Source organism: Taurulus bubalis (genome assembly GCF_910589615.1).
Source record: "Taurulus bubalis genome assembly, chromosome: 16".
NCBI lineage: Eukaryota > Metazoa > Chordata > Actinopteri > Perciformes > Cottidae > Taurulus > Taurulus bubalis.
Window position 1 is genome coordinate 11,759,184 of NC_136604.1, and position 26,183 is coordinate 11,785,366.

Here is a 26,183-nt window from a genome sequence, read left to right on the forward strand (position 1 = left end):
AGGTTCGAGAGTCTCAGTGCAACACATGGGAGATAGATCACCACCTTGCGTACGTGTGGCCCAGTCATGGTGACCATGGGGACAGGTGTGTTCTAGCTGGGAAACAAATGGGTGTGTGAGGCAGTGCTTCCCTTTGTTAAAAGAAGAGTAGATATACGTGTTTCATAATGACTGCATGATTTTGCGCTTTATTGTGCTGTTTCACTATGAATCATTACATTTATTTTCGCAATCAGTTCCCGTTTTTTATTACCCTTTTGTTTGCAAGTCAGCCTTGAAAACAAACTGTTCATCATAACTTCCACAGAATAGATGGGACAGCTGATATAACAGTAAATGTTTGCACCTGCCTTAACTGTTGAGTTCTTCATGTAGTGAGAGATTATAAAACTATCTTTTGTGTCTCTCACCCAGGACTCCAATTTGAGCTGTAATGTTGAGATTAAAGTTATCCATTCATATATTATGCATATAGGTAAACATACATCTATATATACATAGGTCTGTCTGTGTTTATGATAACAATGTCTATTTATTTTGTGTCATTGTTAAACTCTATCCTTCATTGATCAGGTTGTATTGAGTAATATTTTATTGTTTATTCATTTATTTTCTGTTTAGTTATGTGATAGTCAAATAAATATTCCATTTAAAGATAACTTGATCATTTAATTTGTGTATATATATGAAATAATAGGTCCCTGTAGACCTTGAGAAGTATAGCAACCCTGAGATTAAATGTTTTAAGTCATAGTTTAATTATTTATAATCGTTACATATCTTGTTATTTATTAATTATTATTAATTAAATCTGCTTCCAGCAACAACGCCACAGTCAGCACTGTGCAGTTGGAGGCCAAAGAGAAGGCGAGCATGGATGACGGCTTTGTAAGCTTTCTGACGTGCTGAGACTCTCTCCAGCGTAAACGTAATTACGGCCTGACAGCGGGCAGTGGCTCGATAATCAGAAGCTGGTGATTGGAGCATGCAGCTCATGACCAGGAGAGGCAGTGGCGCTGAAAAGTAATTAAAGTCACCCGCAGAGTGGAGCCATGCAAACTGAACTCCCAGCTTGCTGCAACACCCCTTCTTGACTTCTCGCTGCTCTATTATTCTCGCTCTCCTTGTCCCCCCTCATTCTTGTTTCCTTTTATCCCCCATCCTGCTGCTGCATTTTAGTCGGTTCTCTCGTTCCCAAACCTCCGCTATCGTCCCACTAAACTCCTGTCTTGCTTTTCTCTTCATCTGTCCATCATTCCTCCAACCTCTGAGTGTTTTCCTTCTCTCCATCCATCAGCTGCTGACTCGTGAACACAGCTGCTACCTGTTATGTGCAAAGGCAGTGAATAAATGGACCACAGCATCCCTAAACCATGTGACAACACACACACACACACACACACACACACACACACACACACACACACACACACACACACACACACACACACACACGTTATTAAAAAAAAGAGCTAGTTGAATAAATCTTTTTCTGAAGCTTTTATTTTACAGTGCACGTTTGTAAGTAACCATGGTAGTCATTATGCTATTTTTAAAGGCAATGCAGCTCAAATGCAAGGCAAACACACCATGTCTGTGTGTTGGTTATTTGTGTCTGTGTACATGTGTATTTCTGTTTAACTGCATGTATCACTTATTGCCTTAACATCCTTTCCAATCTCCCTGATGTGGGACCAACTTTCCTCCTAAAGCGAGCGGTGTCTATTGAATATTACTTGCCGTGCGTGCTGCGGAGTGTGAGCTTATTGCCAGCTAAGCCTTTGTGCTATGCAAAGGAGTGAAAGATTACCTCCTTTCACTGCTCCCCTGTTCATAACCCCTGGCTCACCCATGGGGGAGCTCAGAGTAAATGGAGAGAAAGGGGCTGGGCCGTTGTGAAACTATGTGGATTGGTGACTTAATCTGTTTTCATGTTTAACACAGTTCAGGCTCTGTATATAGACTTTAGTGTCTATATTTGCACTGCAACTAATGAAAAGATGTTTAATAAGGTAGTGGTCGCAATTTTCCCCACTCTGAGAAACGCTAACCAGCCAACGAGCAGGACAAGACATGGTGATTAGCCAACTTAACGAGCACCAGACCCCAATTAAATGAGTGTAGACAGAGTGTCAGGGGAACGTGTGTTTAAGCCCTCCCCCGAGGATCAATGAAGTTCAACTCAATTACACGCAGCATGCTTGTCATATCGTCATAAGTACAAGCACGTGAAGCACACTCAATGATGTTCTCAATGGGGGAAGAATATTCCAGATTCTTTGCTTTAGTTAAAGTTGGATACTAGGATTTAAAACTGCTGAACATAGTGGAGCATCTGGCGTCAATATAGTAACCTTTGGTCGAGAACCTATGGAGCTGAAAAGAGAGTGAATATTGATTTAAATTTGCCAGGTGGCCAGACACACAACTTAATGCTGCTGGTGTTCTGCATGTGTTGAATGTTGCCCATATCAACTTCGGTCAATATTGTACTTAAAGTATGAAAAGTTAAGTAAGGCCTACTCATCATTATGCAGACTGGTCCCTTTTATAGTGTTATTAGGAGTGGAAGTAATTAAATAGGTGAGATTTATGGGGTTTGGTTAGGATTATTGTACATTGGCCATAATACAAAGCGGAGCAACCTTATAAGCAGTGATTTAATGCACAACCCAGAGAGCACTCAAACCTAACACAGCTACGATGTTGCATCATCATCAGGTGCATAGCTAATTTGTTAAATGCAAACATTACTGGACTGGTTATACTGGGACAACGGTTCTGACTGGACTGGTAATTAACATTGAGCAGATTGTGGAGGCTGTGCACAGGACTCAGGATGACCGTTGAGACAGGTGAGTACATTTGGCTAGCAGCTTATTGCTGTTGTAAATCACTGGAGGCCTCAGAGGAGAGCGTCAGCAACCAGTATGTTGCCTAGTAACGTAGCCTTCGTGTGCGTAAAAACTGTGCTGCAGCTGTCTTTCTGTTTGTGACTTCAGGCGCTGTGAAGTTTATATTGTTTATACATCTCCATGTAGTTCCTTCTGTGATGTATGCGTTACTCATCTGTTGATTCTATAAGGAGTGGCAAGTTATTTAATTTCGGTTTACTAATGATGTTTTGTTGCGCCCCTTGTTGTGCCCCTCTTTTTTTAATTGTTGCAAATTTTAGACAATTGTCTGTGTTTTCTCTCTTTTTATTAATTCCAGTGGCTACAGTCAACTTCATAAGATGGAAGCTTGTCAGTGTTGTGTTTACAGCTCGTTAGCTCGGCCTCCAAAAGGCCCCAAAAATGCAGGTTAATTAAAAGTAGTAATACCACAAAAGTACTAGTATCAAAAGTGAAGCCACACAGTGTCCCTTTCAGAGTGTTTAAAATATATCATGATATTGGATTATTGTAGATTAGTTCCTCTCTGAAATGTAGTATAGTCGAGGTTTGAAGTATCTTGTTCTCTCATGCAGTTTTGTCCCTTTATGTATGCAGGTCAAGTGTTAATGCTGCTCAACTGATCCGTGCATTTCCGTACAATGGTACCTATGTACCCAACATCTTAGTTACAGGCTTGAAGTGAGCAGCAGGTTGGCTAATGGGTATTTTTAGAGAGTAAGAATCATTGCAAAGCTCAGTGGCATGAAAGACCACAAAGGCTGCAGCCACAGCCACTGTATACTCATTTAGTGGACACGGCCCTGTGTTGCACAGCAAATCCCTTTACAATGCGCTCTTTGTTTAATTTTGAGCTAATCTCTTACACCATTTCTCTCTGCCATCAGTAAGGAAAAGTGCTGATTTATATTTTAGAAGAATTAACAGCTTAGACATGTACTGTACACCCACACTTAACAAATGTCATGGAGAGCTGGCATTTGTTAAGGTTTATATACACAGTTTTGATATTTTGAAAGATCTTTTTACCTTCATACAAGAAATAGTCAAGTCCCGGCTGGGCTAAATTTCAATGAATACCATAGAGAGGATGAAACCCACAAAGTCGCCTGATTTCTATTCTCCTCACAGACATGGGTCTGTTGCAGAGAGATTGGTGGTGATTGTGATCAAGCACTATGGTTTGTGGGGAACTAAAAAAGTCAAGCATTCATATGTGCCTTTCATACAAAGGTGGCCACCGAGAGCACAAGATACTGCCATGAAACACGAGTGACGTGCAAGAGAGGATGTCTTTTGAGTGAAAAGACCCTACAGGGTGGGAGCAGAGTACAGCTTCATTTAGATGTTCCCCAGAAGACGGAAATGCCACTGTGACTTAATTTAATTTTTATCAAACCAAAATAATACAATTTAGTATTTAGGCATGATGTCACACAGCTGTAAGCCTCACTGTGGGAAATATTGGGTTGTGATCTTGATCTCTCCTGTGGGGAATAGGGAATTTCTTTTGCGTCGACATTTCTCTCAAAGTCAAAACATTTAGCCAGATTGACTGTGCTTGTCTTGTTATGGTTTTGCAGGGTGTTTTGGATGCTTCCTCGCTTTCTCCCTGATGCATGCTAGGATGGACTCGTCCCCATCATGACGTATGACTTGCCACTAAAATTACATTTTAAATTTCTGAACTGTCTGTCAGTATGCCTTTATAAGTGACACAAAGCCTTCAGAGGACGCTCTGGTCCACTCCATTGGCCTAATTAGCAGTTGGTCATGTCAGTGTTTACACTGTAGCCTGAGTGCAGAATAACACATTTCCAGGAAACTGCAGCGAAACATTCAGTGGGACTCATGGATAAAATGACATGCAGCATACCTCCTGTTCTGCTGCAGCTTTTAGAGATAAATGGATGTAATGATGAGCTCATGTGGGATGTAGGACACATGCTGTATTTGTGCCACTTAGAATCAATCACTTCTCTCTGTTTGGTCTCTTCTACCTGCAGGAGAGACGTTTATTTTAATCAAACAAGCCCTGTAACCCATATCCTTTGATATCCGGGAGAGAAACGGAACAATACAGACAGGAGAGGAAGGAAATGGAAGTTTCTATTCTTTTTACATCGCATGTGTTAGCTAACATATTATTATAATGTATTCATACTGGATAGTGGAACTCCTAATCCCTTTTAGGAATTACAAACGAAGGGCAAATATAAGAAACACATTACATTGTGTTTAAAGAATATGTTTACACATTTATATTTGTTCCATCCAGTCTTTCTTTAATCTCTTATATATTTGTACAGAGCAAATATTCCAATCAAAGTGAAATCCCATAGAACATAATAGAGATCACGTGTAATAATACAATGTGTGCAAACTACTCATACAATAATCATAAATTGTACACTGCGACTGTGGTTCAGTGTAAAATATGCTGTCCTTTAATGAAAGAGATCGGTGGTTCGATTCCACGGCTCATGTCATTGTGTCCAGACACTTGCCCATGCAGGTGTGTGAATGGGTATGAATGTGAGATAGTCCTGGTGGCACCTTGCATGGCAGCCCCTGTCATCAGTGTGTGAATGATGACAAGTAGTGTTAAAGCACTTTGAGTGGTCGGAAGACTAGAAAAGTGTTTTACAAGTACTCATCCGACATGTAATTCTTCTTCAAGGCTAAATTGAGTAACAGCTTGTAAAATACTCTGACATGGAATTATAAAATGAAACCCTTCAATAAGTATAAGTGTAATCATCACATTTCTGTTTAGTAGCTGAAAGCGTTCAGGCACCGCTGAGAATTCTTCATGTGTTGAAACATTTGCTGTGTAGAAACATGTTTTTTAAGGGTTATGCGGGTGTTTTTACTCTGATTGGCTAATCTGGCAACATCTTTAATTGTCTGGGCCGAGGCCAGGACAGGCTGATTGGTTCCATCGACAGATGGACGATTTTACAACCAAACTATTTAAACAATTTTGTCTGTTGCCGTTTAGGACCCCATAAAGTCCAAATCGGAGGTCGTATTATGTTGTCTGCCTGAAATAAAAATCTGAGTGTGAATGCATGAGTATGTTTCTTTCTATTGTTTCGGCAACAGTTGACAGCCACACGTGTATTATGATGAAAACCAGCAATCTTTAGTTCTTATGTTATGTATATTTCCTCAGAAGCATTGCTCCTCTTCAGATATCTCCTGGATGTAAATAATTTTTTATTTCATTGCTAGTCTTTGGTTATTAATCCCACATCATCATATCTAAGTCAATAGATCCACCAGAGGATAGTTCAATTGGAAAGAAGAGGGATAACCAGGCCAGTTGCATAAAAACACCGCCCTCTTCTGGACTTTTGTTGTCATAACGTGGTCATCGTGAACAATCTATCGCCCGGAGTCCATAAATCGAGAAAACACAGAATTAAGTAAATTGAAGCATTGCTTGTTGTTGTTTTTTTTTGCGTGACTTTCCAACAAGCTTTCCAACAAAGTAAAACGCTTGAACTATTATGTCTCTTGTATTTCCAGGAACTAGGGCTCAGAAACAGGCGAGGAGAAGTTCTGATGTACAATCGTAGGCCACCACGGCCACGCCATCTGTTTTTCAGATTCCTTTTATTTGTCTGAATAGGAAACAATCATGATGATAACACTGAAGGGCCACTTGGCTTTAAATAACCTCATCAGAGAAACGCTCTCCGTCCCCCCTGTCTGTGCGTAAGAGCCTGTTGACCCAGACTTTCACTTGCCTCCAATGGAGACTCATGCTGTCAGAGAAAGACCAAAGATTGTACTAATACTATTGCAGCATCCAACGATTGTTTTTTATCGCCGATTCATTTGACAAATATTTTCTTATTTCGAGAGTCCCTGTGGAATTTTGGACCATTAACCGTGCTACAAAGCAACGTCTTTATGAGTGGGTCCCTGTTTTAATTGTTCTCGTGCTCGCACATGAGCATGTGGGTGACACAATTCACATTCCTACCAGTGGCTTCACACTGCTATTCATAGTGGCATAGTGTTGTAATGGTAGTGGTAATGTGTCAACAATAGCAGTGAAGAAGAAGACTGTTAGATCCCAAACATTTAAACAATGCAGGTTTAAAACCTTTCTTTTATGAAGAAGGAAATACATCAACATGTTTGTTAGATCTCAAGGATTAACACATGTTTTAGTACGAAACACTGAATGTAACTATAACTTTTTTTTTTTTTTTTGAAAACTCTAAAGGACACTGTAATTAAATAATTGGTTGTTCTATTAAACATTAGAAAACAGCAAAGAAATACCATTGCAATTTTCCAAGCTGTCAACTTCAGATGGACTGTTTTGTGCGTCTGACAACCCAAAACATTCACAATTATATAAAACAGAGAAAAGTAGACATTCCTTAGATGTCAGCTTAAAAGGTTCTATTTCAGTACATTGAAAGAATTGCCATATATTTTGAAAAGGTCTTCACTTTCTAAAAAGGCACACATTATACATGTCTTTTCAAATAATGACTTCATTAAAAGCCATTAAAAAGTTATAATCCAGTAATAAAGAATTTATCTTTTTTACCCCCCCAAACAACCTTTTAACTGCATGGGAGAAACACGAGAATAAACTGTCTACAACCTACAAAGTCATGTATTTAAGTGCAGCATGTTATCGGCCACAGAGATGCAGTTTGCCAAATCTCCATAAGATGGAGGTAGAGACCATAACTTGCCATCATTGACAGTTGAAAACACAAACCAGGAACCCCTCACCAAACTATCATCAATACGAGAGCTTACATTCCTTCAGGGATTTGTATTCTGGTCAAATTAAAACAGATACGGAGGTTTCCATTGCATCAGTGCCAAAGAGTTCCAGGAAGAAGCACAACATTTAACATCATCTCAGAGCGGAGACAGAAGCAGGTGTTTCCCTGTCAAATCTCAGATCTACTTATTCACCTCTCTCTTTTTTATGCAAAAATAGCAGAAAATGCGATTGCCAACGTCTTAAATATGGAGATTTCCTGCTTTTTCCTCCTATTTTATATAATATTAAACTGAATATCTTTGGGTTTTGGACTGACATAAAGAGACCTTTTAAGACATCTCCTTGTACTTTGAGGAACTGGGATCGACATTTTACATTATAGACCAAATGATTGATCTCGAAAATAATCGGCAGATTAATCAATCTAAAAATAATTAGCTGTAACCCTAAATGATATATTGTGATGCATGTGAATGTAGCACTACATATTTAGTAATTGCCCTCAAGAGCTTCACACATCCCATGAAATACCAGTAATTCTATTTCATTAAGTGAGGTCATGGGGCTTGAGGAAATATCTGATGACGCTCTAGTGTTCATCCAACAAGGAAGTTAGTGGGTATGTGTGGTTGGGAAACTTGACTGAATCTGAATAAATAGGAAGGATACAGTTTACACTTTACACGGGACAAGATGAGGTCACACAGACACACAATGGAGGACATCTGACTTCATGTTTTTCCCCTCCACAAAACACCTCTGTTTGATTATGAAACATAACCTTAAGATGACATAACCCTTTGAGGAAGTTTGACATTTTGGAAAATACGCTTCCATTCACTTTCTATAGTTAGATGTTCTAACTTGCAGCAAAGCAAATACACATTTCCCCCAACTATGTCTAACTATTTCCTTATCATTACCTTTTATTGATGTTTAACTTGTCACAATGGACATACAGTTCTTATTTTTTTGTTTAAATTCCCTATAACGATAACTGACCCACATGCTGAAATAAACTTGTTTAGAAGTAGAGAGGAAACTTTACGTCACAACAAAAGAAAGCGAATAAAAGCCAAGTATGCACCCATCATTGTACACAGTGTTGTAAAACGATAATAACAATAAGGTAGTTGATCAACCTTAATCACGTCGGCTTTTCAGAAAGGTTGAATGTCATTTTAGAAGTTGTTGAGTGTGAATCAAGTCAAGGCCAAGAATGGTCCCCACACCTTCCTTAAAGACATTTTCTTTCCCTGTCATTCATATGCTTCCTTCTCATATGATGACATCTTGAACACTTGTTCCACCCTTCATTGAAGGTAATGACTGATGGATTTCCAGTGTCGTAAAGTAATTCGGCTTCCTGTTATTGAGGCCAGTCAAAGCCATGTTCAGTCAGTATGTTCTGGTATAAAGCCATGTGTACAATAACTATTTCCGTATCATTGAATCTTGTTAAGCCATAAATGACAGACCTCTTCATGAAAAAGAAATTCCCTCACACACCTTCAAACAACCACCTCCCCCACCACACCTTCTCCAGATATTCATTACTTGACCTATTACGAACATACTTTTTGAGGGCCCAGTCTCTGACGTGTGAGGCAATCACTGCTTTGGCAGCTTCCCAGCAGACCCACCAGCTACCCTGTTGATACTTAATCTGACTCTTGTGCTCACACACACGCACACACACACACATACACACACACACACACACACACACACACACACACACACACACACACACTTGCATGCAGGTATGCGTATGAACACACACGCGAGCACAGGTCTTACGCAAGCCTCGGCCAGCCATGCCTAGGGTAGTCATAACACACAGGCGGTGGAGACATGCCAAGATGTTAAAGGTCAAACAATGATTCATGAGCAAAAGTGGGTACGCTTAAAAAAAGTGATTATATGCTACATCGCAGAAGAGTTTGAAAAGTGCTGGTGTTTGATGATTATCATCTGTTACCGCTGGAGCTAAGGAAAAAAAAGCGAGTGCCGTATTCGCTCCCCCTTGTGTGTTCCAGGAAAAGACACTGACCCACTGTTGACATTTGTGTGTTTGAGGAGTTAAATGTTACATTACGCAAAGGTCAGAGAAGAGTAAACGGATAGAGGCAGAGATGGAGACCTACTCCCCCCCCATTTTCAAGGAGGAAATTGAAAGCGCTGACGAAAATGAGAAAATGTAAAGAGAACTCTCGCAGAAAAACCTCGGCACAAGGTTGGGCTGTGTAATGTGCAGGTGTTCGTATGTGTGTGTGTGTGTGTGTGTGTGTGTGTGTGTGTGAGACAGCAATGAAAACAAAACAAAATGTTCATATGAAAAAATGTGATCTTTATTCAACATCTCCACACATATTTCTAATATACATATTTACACCTTTTGTACAATGAATATATCTCGTATGTAACCTGTCTGGGCCAGTAATAGCCTCTAGGTTGTGTCACAAATACATAATTCACAGTGCAATATGAAGTTTGTGCACCCGTGTCAGTTTACTCTACGTGTCACATGAATGTGTGACTCTGCTTGTACGAAGGAACAAAATCCTTAATCTCTGAAATTACTTTTCTGTGAAGAACAATTCAGATTGTCACAAATCTGTTCCCATCTGGTACCTCGAGCAGATGAGAGAAAAATTATTAAAGAACTGCAGCAGACGTTTTATTAGCCCACTGGTTGACCCAAAAATGTAATGCACAGCGCTTCTCAGATATGCCAGATTTAGTACCGTCTTCAAAATGATCATGCCAAAATGAAATAGCTGGCTGCAGATCGAGCCTGCAAGGATAAACGTCACCGAAGCCCTGCATCCGCCTGTCACACTCCAAGATAAAACATCTTTTAGAACGTGGTGCATCATGTCTCTGACGATGATGACTAGTCTCCTTGGATACAGCTTTCAACGACAGAAAAATAAAATGAAAAGGAAGGGAAAAAAGTACCATAAAAGAGGTGAAACAGTCAGACCAGATTCTTCCAGCCAAGGTCAGGACCATTTTCTACAGACACGCTCAAGTGTTGAGTCATCATTAGACAACCAACATTAAATATCGCCTGACTGCGACTGATTCAGGGCCATTCAGTTTATGAAACACAGTGATACGGGCATAACAGGCAGCACAGCTCTGCTTTGTTAGAGCAACACAGTGTGACATAATGTTCCAACATAAATTATCAAAACACGTTCAACTGAGAAGGTCTTCATTTTTCTGAAGTGGGTTTCTTTCTGACTAGTTCCTTAACTGAATATTTGACACATTTCTTTAAAAATACAACGTTGTTGGATTGAGAAATAACTCATGGCGTTGTAATTCAAGTGGAAGTAGCATTTGAATTGTCTCTGCCTTTAATGCTTAAGATTTATCCAACCGTCACTGTTGCTGCAAAGGCATGTGACCAAGTCTGATTTTATTTTAAGAAGCATTAGTGTTAAGTTTAGCTGTGGCTAACTGCACATGCAGCGTTTAAGAAGAGCTGAACAGACTGATCACAGTCGCATTTAATCAACACTTAATGTTCTGATGCAACCTTTTTAGATGATATATTCAGATATGAGCATGCTTTTGAATCGGTAAATGATTTAGACTTTACTGTTTAAAATGTCTTCCTTACTCTGTTAGTAATTTACAAGGAATTGAGCTAGCCCAGTGCCACTGTGTATTATTGTGTGTGTGTGTGTGTGTGTGTGTGTGTGTGTGTGTGTGTGTGTGTGTGTGTATGTGTGTGTGTGTGTGTCTGTGACTCTTCACTGAGTTTTACACTCGTAGCATCCTGCCGGTCTCAACCTTCTGTGGATGGTGTGAGATTTGTAAAAGCTCTCTACTTGCTGAGACGTTGCCAGATTGGCAGTCAGACACCGCCGTAGCCTCCCCGCTGAGTGTGACACATCAGTCCTCTGCTAAGCGTCTTTCTCACTCTATGACACTGCCTGCTGCGAGACGTCGAGCTTGTGCTAGGCCTTCCTCGAGCCGGTCAGTGAGTCAGCCGCCGGAGCCTCCAGCCTGGTCAGAGACTAGAGTGAGAGGAACAACGTCACGTCTCCTCGCCTCCCATTCAGGATGCATCTAATGCTTTCTGAAGCCTTCTGAGTCCAGGCTGAGAGCAAGCATCGGTGACGATTGTTCGCCATGGGTTAATTCTCTGTGATACACTCATAGTCGCCTGCAGAGATCATTTTGTTAACGTAATCCGGCAAATTCAAGTCCTTGTTATTTCTTTTAGCACCAAATCATTTGGAAAAAACATACATAAAGAAACACAAAGAATGATCATTGTGAACAATGCCCTTAGTAAGTAACACACATACAACAACAAAATACAGTACAGTGAGTTCTTGTAGAAAGCTTGAGGGTGTGTGAACACTCAGTTCTACACAAATGGGTTTCTAAAAAGTGCCATTGTAAAAACACAACAATGGATCCCTCATAGCAATTCCTGTTTTGGTCCCTCAGCCAGTCTCAGCTGAATCGAGTCCGTCAGCAGAACAGATCATCATCCTCTTCCACTTGAAAAGATGGCACCATCTGTTCTGCCGAGCTCACTTCCTGTTCACCCAGTGCCACTTCCTGCGACGATGGTGGCTGGTGGAACCATGGGTGAGCAAGCAGCTCATTCGCCGTAAGTCTCTCCCAGGGTTCTTTCCTCAGCAGGCTCTGGAGCAGACACTTGGCCCTGGGCGACAGGCCCTCTGGCAAACAGCACTGGCCTCTGCGGATTTTGGAAAACAGCGTGGCCGGGTCCGGGTCGTGGAACGGGTAGCGGCCAACCAGCATGGTGTACAGCATGACCCCCAGGCTCCACATGTCAGCCATCTTGCCAGAGTAAGGCGCGGAGCCGCTGAGGATCTCTGGGCTGACGTAGGCGGGGCAGCCGTGGGTGTCTGACATTGCGTCGTTGCTTGGGTCTTCTAGGACGCGACAGTCCTCGAGGCTTTCTAGTCTCACCTGTGTCCTGTGAAGAAAAAGTCAAAATGAGGTCAGGACCTTTCAAAGGACCTTTGAAAAAGCTGTGACAATTAAAATAGGTTTAATGTAGTACATTCCTTTCTGTGAGCTGCATGTTTAGTTCAACATCTGAGAATTCCCTTTCTACAAGAACAGCAGCTACCGGTGAGAGCTTTAGTTGCATGGAACTTGGCAGTGACATCATCTGTTATCTTGTACGCTTTGTAGTGAAACCAAAGAACTTGACGTCCATCCCTCCATCAAAATCTGCATGTCACAAGCAGAATATTTTTTTGCAGAATGTTGTGTTGTAAATGGAAATGATGTCCTCAGAGTTCCCATGTTTAACAATATTTTAAATCAAAGTCATTCCTTGATCTAGTACATGCTGGTGTGTAGTGTTTGTGTGGGTGTGAGTCTATTTCTAACAGCGGCTTTGTTTACCACTGTCAAGCATTTCAGTGATCTATTAAATGCAAGTCACTAATTGCATCACGGGAAAAACAAGCATCCTTCCTTGAGCCTTAAGCTGCACGGCAGACAGATGGACCCACACACACACACACACACACACACACACACACACACACACACACACACACACACACATACACACATACAAACACACACACACACACCACAGACACCAGTGAACTCCCTATGACCTAAGTGCATAACAGTAAGTCCAGTTTGAGAATCAGAGCTGCCGAAGCAAATTTCCAATGACTTCCTGGCACACATGGTCACATGCACACTCACGCACATAAATATACAACTCCTTCTCCTTCCCGTCTCACACTCACAATGCTATATTTAGCCATGTTAAAGACAGGACATGCGTTTAGTCCGGCACTGGAGGAACTGAGATTATGAAATTGTATTTCTAGAATAGGACATTTATGGCTAAAGCTCACTTTCAAAATGATTGATAGGAATGGGGAAATTAATTAATTTTCAACAGCGACAGACGTGCCGGGATTTTAATAAAAATGTAATTTGTGCCTCTTAAGATTTGCTCCCAAAACTAACAGTGATTGAGGCTTTATCAAGTAGTATGCTGCTTTATCTCACATTCAGGAGGTTGACTGACTCTGCGAGACACTTCAGTTGTCAGACGGAGTGGCTGGAGAGATAAATAATCAGCCATAGAGGGGATGAAAAGAGTGACAGCCAGAAGGACCAAGATAGAAATTAAATGATATTTAAACACCAAGATAGTGGAGTAGATAAGTCCGGGGAGGAGAGAGAGCGATGGAGACAGAAAAGGAAACAGAACAGAGAGAGTTAGAGGGGTGGAGAGAATGACTCATCCTTCTGTTGAGAGTACATTTTTCTCTCTCTCTCTTTTTCTCTCTCTCTTTCTCTCTATCCGCGGCTATTTGCACCTGGGTCCCACACTCGCGGCGCCAGCCATCCCATAATTACCCTCAAATGGCTGTTGCCACATCAGTGACGCACGGGAAGGCCGGCCCAGCAGTGAAGCTCTGCATGCTTCACAGTGCTAGTCACTTTCCCTAAACTGGCTTTTCCAAATGCACTTGGTGTGTGTGTGAGTGGAGATAGCATTTGTCAAATAGTTGTGACTTTCTGTCTCTGGCTCGGGTGCTGCATTGTTGGCAGGGACATTGCATCACAGCGTGATTGTTGGGGTTTGATTTCATATTTGGAAGACTGTGTGACGGCATTGATGAGGTCATGAAGACTTGTATTGATGTACGTCAAAGGTCTGTCTAGAGAGGAAGCCATCTCAGGGTGAACAAAAGCTAAATTCCACACTATCGGCAAAATCTGCTGCTTTTGTTTTTATAGTCACATCACGGTAAATCATCTGTTGAGGCACTGTATGTCGCCCGCCAAAGTGTAACGAGAAGTTAAGAAAGATGTCATGCCACAACTTCAGGGTCAAGTGGGTCTGGTGCACGTACCAGCATCAATGTTGCAATGCTGTAACTCTGCGAACTAAATACTGAATTACAGGCAAAAGCCATAGAGCTGGTTCTGAATGTTTAATCAGCGCTCATACAGGCATGCATGTATGGACACACACACACGCACAAAGAAAGAAAATGAGCTATGCAGCCCCCCTCCTCCTCTTCCTTTCTGCACATATACTCTGTGACTCATCGCTCTGCAGCCGTCAGAGGGACACAACCAACTTCAACTTCTCTCACTGGCTGTCTGCTCTCATTCATCCAGTGTGACCCCGCTAACCCAGAGGTCATGGCTGGAGAATGTTACTGTTGAGAAGACTCTGTGAAAAAGGGCCTTTGGAAAGCCAAAGGGGGGTGGGGGGGATTGTGCTACATCAGCAGGCGCTTACAGGAAAGTGTGTGACGCGAGGGCAAAGAGGCGACAAATAGTTTTGTAAGCAGGCGTTTTGTGTGTCTTCCTGAACCGAATGTGTAGTACTCAGAGATGCAGAAATGAATGTGTGGTAGCCAGTTCCAAGCAAAGCACGTTGACCTACTCAATCATGCAGGGATGGAAGTTTATATTGAATGAATCCTTGTTGGAAGCAACAGTTGTTCTGCAGAATTGTTATGATGTAATTCATGAATAAATAATGAGGAATTGATATATTCTAAGACATACACTGCAGAAGGAGATGATTGTCTCATTCACCAGCCTCGTCTCGCAGCTCTGCCAAACTACCACCCACTACATTCACACATGCATGCGCGCACACATGCAAAACAAACACGCATACAAAGAGACTCGTCGAAAGTGAGAACGGGAGACAGACAGAGAGGGCGAGAATCTGGGAAGCTATGCAGTCTGCCTCCACAAGTACAGAACCTCCTACTCTATCTGTGCCCACATTGATAACTGCACACATGGCCTGTGTGTATCAGCTGCTGCTGCGTTTGCTCTGAGTCTTCACTGGCTCGTCCCATTGCACTGCATGTATTTAGGTGTGATGGCATCCAAATAAAGTTACCTGTTATTAGAGCTGAATGAAACTGAGACGAATGAACATGATACTGAGCAGGTGCACGGTTACAATGCGAGAAAGCGCTCAGCTGTCATCTGACACTGAGGACCAGTATGTTAAGTGTGTTCCCTTAAAAGTACTGCAAAGGATTCTCACCTTTTCTCATCTGCGAAGACAAACTTTCTCAGTTTGAGGTCACCCAGCACGATGCCCGCCTGGTGGCAGTGTGCCACGGCCAGAGCAGCCTGACGGAAGAGCCTGCAGGCATGCCCCTCGTCCAGCCTGCGACAGCTCTTCACCAGGGTGTGCATGTCCCCAAAGTCCTTGTCCAGGAACACGTAGGCTTTGCGTTCGCCAAGGATGATGTCCCTCACTCCGGCCACATTCTTGTGGGCTGGTAGGATCCCGTAGGCTCTGATCTTTTCCTGGTACACTCCCATATCAAAGACCTGAGAGAGGAGAGCAGAACAGAGATGCAGGATGGAAATTAGGAAGATTTGAAGGGAGGGAGGGAGAGTGTGTTGCTGTGTGTGTGTGAGGAGGAGGAGGCAATGGGTCAGTGTGTTCTTAATGATCATCAGAGGAAACAAGCATGCAAATTTGGCAGCGAGTTAAAAAAAAAGAAAAAGCGTAGGATATGCTTTGATTCCAGCTGCTTTTGCAGGAGCATGACAACTGAATTAGCAAAGCATGAAGCGATTAACTTTATTAATCAACAAAGCCAAACCCCTGCAGGTCTATCGTGCAAAATAAATGCATATAGATCTGGAGCAGCGCAGGGTACACTGTCATTATCATGAGTATTTGCCTCAGATGTTTGCATGTTGTGTGTGTGTGTGTGTCACGGCGTGCCGTATTGCAGTGACGTGTATGCAAATGAGCCGAGTTGACAGCCACAGTGCCGAGGAAAGGTGGATTTCAATAGGTAGGCTGTGTTTCCACCACACAACAGAGACTATATCCTTCGTGTTGTTGTCAACATATTTTAAATAATCTATCGTAGTTCAGGATTTAAAAATCACTCCTGTTGTGACACATTTCACGTGAGAATGACATTCGGTGAACACGTCGGCTGAATCCCGATGACATGTCAGACAGGCTATTGAGCAACGCCATGTCTTGAAACACCATTCATTCAAAGAAAATTGCACAACGACGGGATTGCGCTATATACCTTGCACAGCTGCTCGTCGCCCGTGTCGGTGTTCATCGCGCTGTGCACGCTCTCCCGGTCCGTTAGAGGTAGAAGCAGAAATGGTCCTATCCTGGATGGCCCCTGGTGGGTCGCCGGGATAGAGCTCGAGACGGGGCTGACCGGGGAACCGGGAGAGGTGCCGAGGAGCCCCTGCGTGTCCCCAGCCTCGGTGCTCAGCCTGGCGCATTTGGTCGGCGGCTGATCGTCGGAGTCCAGCCGCTTGTGCGCGACTCTCCCGGTGCGGATGCAGGGTGCCGGGCTGCTCCACTGCAAGTTCATCCTGATAGACCGACTCACCATCAAAGCAACAAAAAAAAACGAGAGCCCGACTGGTTTAGTACGTGTCCTTAAAATAAACTACAGACGCTGCGCTCCATTTCCCCGTGTGAGATTCATTCTAGTTGAGCTATAAATGAAACTTCAGCGGATTCAGGAATAATCCGACCCAGGTCCTTTTTTTTAGGAGAGCGAATGCCCGTGCCTATGAGGTATGTGCACTTCTGGTGAGAAAATCCCGATCCCTCAGAGTCCAGACTGAGAGAGAGAGGGAGAGAGAGAGAGAGAGAGAGAGAGTGAGAGAGTGAGAGAGAGAGACAGAGACAGAGACAGAGATGGAAAGAGAGACCGCCTCGCATTCAGAGAGAGGCAGAGAGCGAGTGAGCCGGTGATGTTGAGCTCAGAGCTCAAACACTCCGCCCGACCAGTCCAGCCTCCTGGTGACACAACCATTGAGCAATCCTGTAACGGCACCGACTCGAGCTCAGCTCTGATGAAACAGCCGGCTGTATTACCTTTCGCAGAAGACTGCGTGACCAGATGGCGCAAACATTCATGCATTTTTTTTCTCAACTCTGTTTGTTTGTTATGGTGTCAACATTCTCTGAATTACTGCTCTGAGATTTTGCTGATACTGGGAGAGAAAAAAAGCCCCTGCCATGTGAGCATAATGAAGAAATCATCTGCTACTTATCATGGCTGCCTCATCAAGCATGCTCACATGTTTTAGACAATAATTAACAATCCTTAAAGATCTTTCTCTGACTCAGTTGTTCCTTAATGTTCAGCCATTTATTGCAACAATCTCTCCACAGACCTCCTGTACGGCACCTGAGCTGTTTGCTCTCTAAATGTTAGGCCTCAAGTGTGAACTAGCCCGCACAAAGCTCCAGTGTAGGAGCCTAAACTCGAGCTTTAACATCACCATGATATTTTCCCATGCTGGGCTTGTTTGTTATGTGGATATGACTCACCCTTATAAAGCCTTCGCGGTGCTGGGCTATAAGCATTCACATAAAATATGCCAGCGCGGCTCCGTAAACAACATCATAGCAGCTGGGCTCCCAGAGACGCCGAGCCCAAGTTAGAACTACTGTACTTGTATACACAAACAGGGACGCCAATGCTGTGCAATCAGTGTGAAAATGATGCAGTATTCTTGAAAACAGGATGATAAGTAAACCATGGGCTGTTGCCAATGAATGTGAGAACCAGACTTTGAAGGGTGATTGAAAAACATTCATGACCATGTGCATGTTGCACAAGACTTCTCTTTTTCCACTGCCTCAAGTCACACAGGCACAGTGGCTGCAGTGGAGGCTCACTGAGCACTCACCAAAACACAGAGCACCAGCTGGCCTGTGTGTGTGTGTGTGTGTGTGTGTGTGTGTGTGTGTGTGTGTGTGTGTGTGTCTGGCTGTGTGTGTGTGTGTGTGTGTGTGTGTGAGAGCACTATCAACCCTATTTTGCACAACCCCTCCTGCCAAACAGAAGCGTGCCGTTCCAAACAATTTATTTCCACATTTCCAACACAGTTCCTTCCAAAAGAGGTCACACACTTAACCAGGTCACGAGGGCTCGGCTCAGCTTGACTCAAAAAGGTCATGTGAACCTGTCTCTGCAGGCTGGCTAAACACTATGAGCTGCAGATTCCACAGGAATGATGGCTGTTATTTTTAGGCCTCACATTCTTTCTTTGAGCAGTGGTCGTCCCATGAATAAGGTGACTCACCAACTGATTGATGTGTGCGTGCGTCTCTGTGAGCAAGTGTGTTTGTCATGCTGTTGAGCAGGCACAGGAACAGGTTTCCTCTCTCTCTCTCTCTCTGCGGTCTGTCGCTCTCTTTTTTAGAAGTTCAAAAAGCAGGATGAACAGTCACTGTGGGAATGGGCGGCAGTGCTGCGGAAGGCCCAACGATTTATTGTTTTCTGACAATAGTCCGGACCTGGTGTGTCGGTGCAACGACGTGATGATGCACGTTTGTTGCTTGTTTATGTGTGACACAGTGTTTAGATGTACACTGGAAAAACTGACTTATTTGTATTGGCTGTGATAAACACAGAGTGTGTGTGTTTACATGCGTGTGATATGACGATTTGTTCCAACGTAATAGAGTTTATGTTGGAGTCATTACACAAGGTCTGACCATGCTACATGTGTAAGCTTTACATTACTCTTACGCACAGTAGTTTATGTTGCTGAGCTGCAGGTTGTAGCTGGTCGGGCAGTGTGTACTAGTGGGTGTGTGTTATGTGTGTGTGTATACTGCTGTTGTGTAAGAGTGTAGCCGCGTCCCCACGCTGGTGAGCTGCAAGAGAAAAACAGTATTCAGGGCATGCTCTCCCTTGTTATAATTAGCGGAGTCACTCACCACCAGCAGCGGTAAAGAGAGGCTGGGAATTGATCTGCTCTGAGAATAGTTCAATCTGATCTGGCAGACAGCCAGCCATCACTGTGAATTATTCCTCATGTGAGCTGCTCTGAGCACAGCTGTCAGACGTACAGCTAACCATTAAACTACGACTTGCAACATTACTGCCTGCCTCAAGACTTGATTTGAAAGTAAAAATCTTGATAAGTTTTTAATTATTAACACCAGCAATAACCTTTAAATTATAATCAGCTTAGTGCTTTTCTCACAAATCAGTTTTTCTGGTGTGAATATAGACCTCTTTTTTTTTCCGGTTGTTGCATGATCGGTTGTCATAATCTATATTTCAACAATGGACTTTGTTTGACAGAATCCCTACAGGATCACCACAGGTGTTTCAATTTAATGCTGACTTTCAGCTAATGTGTCCATGGTTGCTTGTATTAACTAACATAAATGGTTGGCATAAACAGATGAATATGTATTTAACATTGATTAATGACTTTTACAAGGACACCTGCAGGTTTCAGCACCTTCGAGCAACCTGAGAGTCATCAGTTAATAAGGTTACTTCCGAAGCTGAAATGCCGGCGGCGTCTGCCAGCTGTTAATTGGGTTGACGACCACCGGACTGATAAAATAATGGTCATGTTTGTAGCATCCTTTTTAAAAGTCAGTGAACTCTGAGTCCATGTCATGGTATGAGACGTTCTGTACATGACCACAGATAACATTCTTGTCAGCATCTAGTGACTTGTACTCTTAGAATTCTTCACTGTTGTAACATTACACGCTGGGTTCCTCCACCAAATGCATGTACCTGGTCACTTGCTAGTGTATGACCCATTCACGAATAGTACGCGGATCTGGAAGGTCAATTTGTGTAGTTTGCACTCCTGATCTTTGGTGGTTGATGCCCTTGATTTCCTAAAGTGAAGCTCACAATGCTATGCAAATGCTGGTATGGATATGCTAACCAGTGTTAGCTAAGTTAAATTGAACAAAATGTTCATGCATAGCTGTTCATTAAGAGATTCTTATTAAATCATATTTATTAATAATTACCCTGAAGATATGTACTGAAAGATATATGCTTCTGGTCACATTGCACCCCTGATGTTTTCATCTTTGGACGGACACAAGATCAGTATATCTGTAACTGGAATGCAGAAATATTACAAACAGGGCCGGAGTGGGGCCACTTTTCAGCCCGGGCATTTCAGGCTCAAGACCGGACCACTTTTTCCATGGAAATTAGATAAATGAAGCAACAGTTCAGCTCTTACTATCCTGTAGTTTTTTTTTGTATTAATACCATGGTCCAACAAATAATGTAAAGATTAAGTACAACAATAATAATCCACTTAAGATGAGAAGTTAACAAAACATATTCCACTACTCCACAAGGATAGGTTGATAAATTAACAAAGCAGAAATAAATAAATAAAACATTTGAAACGTATCCCACTCTTCAACAAAGAGGCATATTGAACTAATGTTTACAGTTCAACTCACAGTACAGTATACACTTACATTGTGAATAGCAGTGCACTGGTTTCAGCCACTGTATCAATAACTGTGTCGTTGCTTATAGACATGAGGATTTCCTCTATGCACATTAACATGAATTAGGCAGTAGGCCAGATTTGTTGGAGTGAGACCTCAAGGGGGCCGTCATTGTCATGGTCATTATCATTTGGTGATTTACTTCTTTACTAAACCCACTTCTGAGCAAACAATGCATATTGGTTCATCAAGTACTGTCATATACTGCTCTTTCTTACAATATATAACTTTAATTCATATTGTTTCCTCTGTTATCCTCTCTACCTGTCCCTGTAGTCATGGCCTCCTCATTGCAAATGTCGGGCTCATCATTTTCAGCAGGAGACTGTCTTATCTGCTGCTCCGAAGCTACAAAGAAAAATTAAGAGTCATATTACTGCATACTTCAATATCAATATCAATATTATATATCAATATTTGCATAATATTTGCAAAGTCTATGGATCGCCATATTTTGGGTGATATAAAAAGGCTAATATTTTAATTCAATTTAATATTTTGCTTGGGAATAGGTTGACAACGCTACAAAGATATTAATCAAGGCTACAACGTTAGCCGAATAGTTACGTTGCTAATCATTAGGCCTTTGTCTCTCTTTACCAGTTGCCACTTGTATTTGTCCTCTTGAAAATAAATCGGTAAGCTTGACACATTTGGCATCCTCCTCCTCCAACGCCTTTCTAATTTTCAACCTGGCTTCTTCAGCCCCTCCTGCCCTCTTCCTCCCGTCCATCCTCCCTGACGCGTATCGTTGCGGTCGGGCCGGCCCAGCTATCGGTAGCCTATCTGAGAAAACTTTTTGGAAAAGACGGGCTACAGACCGAACCAACTCTATTTGGGAGGGGTGAACTTCCTCGCATGGTACAACCCATGCAGAGGCTGCGGTGTCAGAATGCAGAACGTGTGTAGCCCACTTTAAGAGAAGATGGGCTAACGTGACAAATGTCAACAAATAAAATTCTCGACCGGCCCAGAAGTGAAGCGGCCCACCGGGAACTCTCCCGATTCTCCCGATTACCCACCCCGGGCCTGATTACAAATATGGTAATTATTGTAATTACCACAGAACTTTGAACCCATATCTGAGCATCTGAAAAAAGGCACTTAATGAAAGAAGGAAGTAATGAAACTGTATGCAACATTAGTCTTTTTACAAGCCTACCATCTTCCTCTATTCGTATCATACGTTTTCCATTATGCATTTTGTAAAGCAGAACTTGTTTTCTGCAAATGTCTGGTTGTCTGCCATTACCATTGTGTCTTTGGACAGCTGGCAATTTATGAATGTGGAATTAGGGTGCGGGAGATAGAAGTGGGCCACTGGGTATTCAACAATATCCTAGCAATACAGATAATTGAATTACCATTTCTATAAATTCTGCCTTTGGAATGATATAAATACTCCTTTTGTCTACTGTGTTAGTAACATAAGCTCCTGGACACTGAACTGTATGAACTCAAATGTTGAAGTCTCATCCAAAATTAGTCATCAGCCCACTATAACCATCTCTACTGAATATGATGTGTATTTTCACAACCTTGGCTGACCTCAAAGACAATCACTCAAACCAGGAGCTAAGATGGGGGATTGTTTCATGTGGATGGACTCCAGGCTGCAGTCTGGCCAAAATATGTCTGCCATCCTTTTCTAGTCATCCCAATCTGTCAATCACTATGTCTTTGATCTGTTAGGCTGAGTCAGGGGTGGTTAGAATGGAGACACTGGATTCTTGGCAACACAAATGATGTGCAATTCAAAATCCAGTTTAATACCTACTTTCAACGTTCCTAATATGCTGTACTATATGCTGTGTCATGACCACTAATTATTTTGACATGGGAACAAACACCTACACATTGTTCCCCATTGATCGAAAACATTTGTTCTCACAAAGGGGAGTTGTCAAGTTTGAACATACTCAGCACAGAGACTTCCCTAAAGCTCTTTCTGAGAAGTTGTTAAATTTTAGATGAAAAGACAATTCTTCATTCTGTTTTGATTAATGTGGAATGTGGTGACACACGTATAGCAATGCATTCACGGTGGATGGATAAAAATGCAGTATAAAAAATGTTTCAAATGTTAAACAGGTATGTTGAGTCATGTTGACAATGCCAATTTTGTCAAACTAAATATTTTCCGAATTATATATATTTATGATCACATTACCTAGTTAGTTGAGGTAATACTTTCCCAATACACCACTAAATACTCTTAAATGTAGTTTTAACATGCAGAAAGTTAAATAAAATTATACATTTTACCAAACTACTCCTTGCTAGAGCACAGTTACTGCACAAGTGACTAAGGGAAAAACATCAACATTACATTCCTTTTGCAGACCCTTTGGGAATTACAATGAGTGCGTTGAAATTCAATGGGAACAAGAGCTGCCAAAGAGATGTTGCAAGTGCTTCAGGTCGTTATTTATGTGGGGGTGTTGAGGTTTAGACGGTGGATCTATTCTTGAAGTATTGATGATCTGTGCTCAAAACAAGGAACCCTCCCGCCCCCCCAAAATGGATGCGTCTTACATTAGAATTAGTTTTGGGCTCAGTTTGGCAAATGTATCAGTATCAATATTGGCAAATCTGGCCTTTTGTATTGTCATGAAGTGTCTCAGTAAAGTGTTAATCTGCCACAAGCCTCCAGAACAGCTTCACGGACCCTTGGCAAAGCTTCAAGGACATTCCCTCATTCAGTGTTCTCATTAGTGCTGTCTAACACATTGGTCTACAATATAATCCATAGGTGTTCATATTCATTAACAGAAAGCCCTGTATGGAAGCATCTGCATTCCTTATGTTTCCACTTATTCCATTCTTTTTTCTATCTTGCTAACCTTATTGTAAAAAAAAATTATTATAACACGACCAGTTATGTAACCTCTATTAATAACACAAAAGCAGGATTTAATTAAAATTCCAAGTTTGACCAATTCATTGATTTTATTGTATGATTGAAATTATCCTGTACTGTAACTCTGCAATGTAGTATTTACAACCATCAGGGATAAAAATACAATGAATGTATTCCCATCGTGGCCTTCTATTATGTAGACAATTTATTGAGAAAGGTCACCCCCATCAAGCCTTCATCAGCAGAATTTCACTTGAAAAGATCAGCTTACTTCCCTTCATGTCCCAAGAACATCATTTCACAACTCTGTGTCTTTATCATTCACTCTTCAACACATGATTTCACTGAAATAGTTGGCCTTACACTCAGAGCTCCGCTCCAGGATGACTCAAGGGGTTTCCTGTTGCTAATGGGAAGCGGATAGCAATTGTGTATTCATGCGTGTGTGTGTGTATGTGGCCACAACAACACACACGTCACCATCATACTGTCACCAGCCCATCACTGAGGTTACACAAGCTGTCTCCGCTCTGCCGGGTCTGGCCCATGATGTCACTCTCAGTGGAATGAGAAAACACCGATTGAGAAAAGGAAACAAGAAGGGACTTTATTGCTGGCCTGTGATTTTTTTTGGAAATAATTTCTGGTGACCAGTCACTTTTGTGGGAGAGCAAGGTGGTAGATGAGGAAAATGTTAGATCAAAGTGTGATTGACAAGGCAAGTTGCTTTTGATGGAGAAAGCTGTGATTTTACAGCCATGCTTTTGCTATTTACCTGCACTCTGTGAGGCTGCACCACGGAGGAGCACCGGCCTTTGAAGCAAATCTTACATAGTGGCCAAACTGTGGAATTACAACTTCCATCATGTGATGCCTGTGGGCCCATAAAGACATTTCGCCATAGACCTAGGCCATTGTGAAAGTCTGTAAGTTAGTGGATAATTTTTTTGGGGGGTAAATTAACTTCCCACTCTAAACTCTTTAATATCCCTGATTTAAATCATTAGTCCATAAGGGTTGTGACATTTACTAATAGCCAAATTGTCACATCTGACAATTTGGCTATTAGTGGTGTTGGTGTGAGCGAGCTCAAGGCAGTCAAAGGAAACCCTAGCTCGATGCTCTAAGGGCCCATGGATACGGAAGATCCAAACAATTTTATATCAAGGAAGTCAAACTGTTTTGGTTTCATGCGCCACTGAGCAACTTTCATATGAATGAATGGGGCCCGCCTCCAAACCTGTATCCAGTTCTTTATACAGCCATGGTATTTATGCATCGTGATGCCTTCAGTTTAAAGTCCTTAGTTTACGACATATTGTACATATCTCTACAAACGTTGAGATATTTCACTCTGAATCAAAGTGGTGGATGACTAACTAACATTTCTATCTGGCCATGCTGCATGCGCGGCTAAAGATGCATTTGCAGGTTTCTTGCTTGTTTTTTTTTCTCAGTTTGTCCTCTCCTCAATGTTTTCTCTCACCCAATTACCTCTGGTTTCCAGTTGCTTTGATTTATTTTACTTTTATTTAAAAATATTCTTTTACCCAAAAGGGCCACATGAGGATGGCACGTGAAAGTGTCATTCAACTTTAATCTCCTCTGTTTTTTGATGATAGATAATCTACAGCAGCTGTTCAAAAGGGCCAACTGCATTTAACATATACCTACTTAAAATTATTTTTGAAAGTGAGCAGATCCTCAGTCTCTCTTCATTTCAGTAAGCAAGGATACAAAGTACAAAACATTAGAGGTTGGACCATCATTAATGACACCTCTAGTCTTATTTGTCACCAATCCCCTCTACAAGTCCCATAACCCCCAACCTCTTTCTGGAGTGAGTCAACCGGTAGTAAATTCATCAAAGTGTGCGAACACGAGAGGGAGAGAAGAGCTTAGCGTTTGGAAAAAGCAATTAATTGCGGGATAATACCCCATGTAACAGGATTTCAATGACTGTTAGCGCTGCTCCACTCCAAAAGGAGATTTATTCTCTTAATCCCGTGATGAAAGGGATGACCAATTATTTCCCATGCATCCGAACACACTGCCTGAAAGAGGGCTAGGCCAGCGGGAGAAAGAGGAAGCGAGAAAAGAAATTGTTTGTGTGTACACATGCATACTTACTATTCAGCCAGCAACAACAACCTGTCACTCTTCACAAATTACCTTACGCAGAGCTTTTAATGATATGATTGCACTCCAACTCACGGGAGAAAGATGAAAGCCGAGCGACGCTCCATTAACTGCAGACTCTGTGGCTGCTGAAAATTAGGCCCCGCGTTTCTTGGCGTTTCATCAGTTTTGAAGGATGTGGAAAATGTGGGTTAACATTCATGAAGTTTGTGTTTGAGTTTCAACAGC

At 42.1% G+C, this 26,183-nt stretch overlaps 1 protein-coding gene across 1 annotated transcript; it reads right to left on the reverse strand.

The window, feature by feature from the left end:
- Positions 1-9,982: 9,982 nt before the first annotated feature.
- On the reverse strand, positions 9,983-17,042 carry trib1 (tribbles pseudokinase 1; the record flags this gene model as incomplete). The annotated part of the gene is made up of 3 exons (XM_079232324.1): positions 9,983-12,622; positions 15,704-15,996; positions 16,722-17,042. 3 exons carry the CDS (start codon positions 17,040-17,042, stop codon positions 12,148-12,150), a joined length of 1,089 nt encoding a protein of 362 aa, XP_079088450.1. The 3' UTR covers positions 9,983-12,147.
- Positions 17,043-26,183: the final 9,141 nt, after the last annotated feature.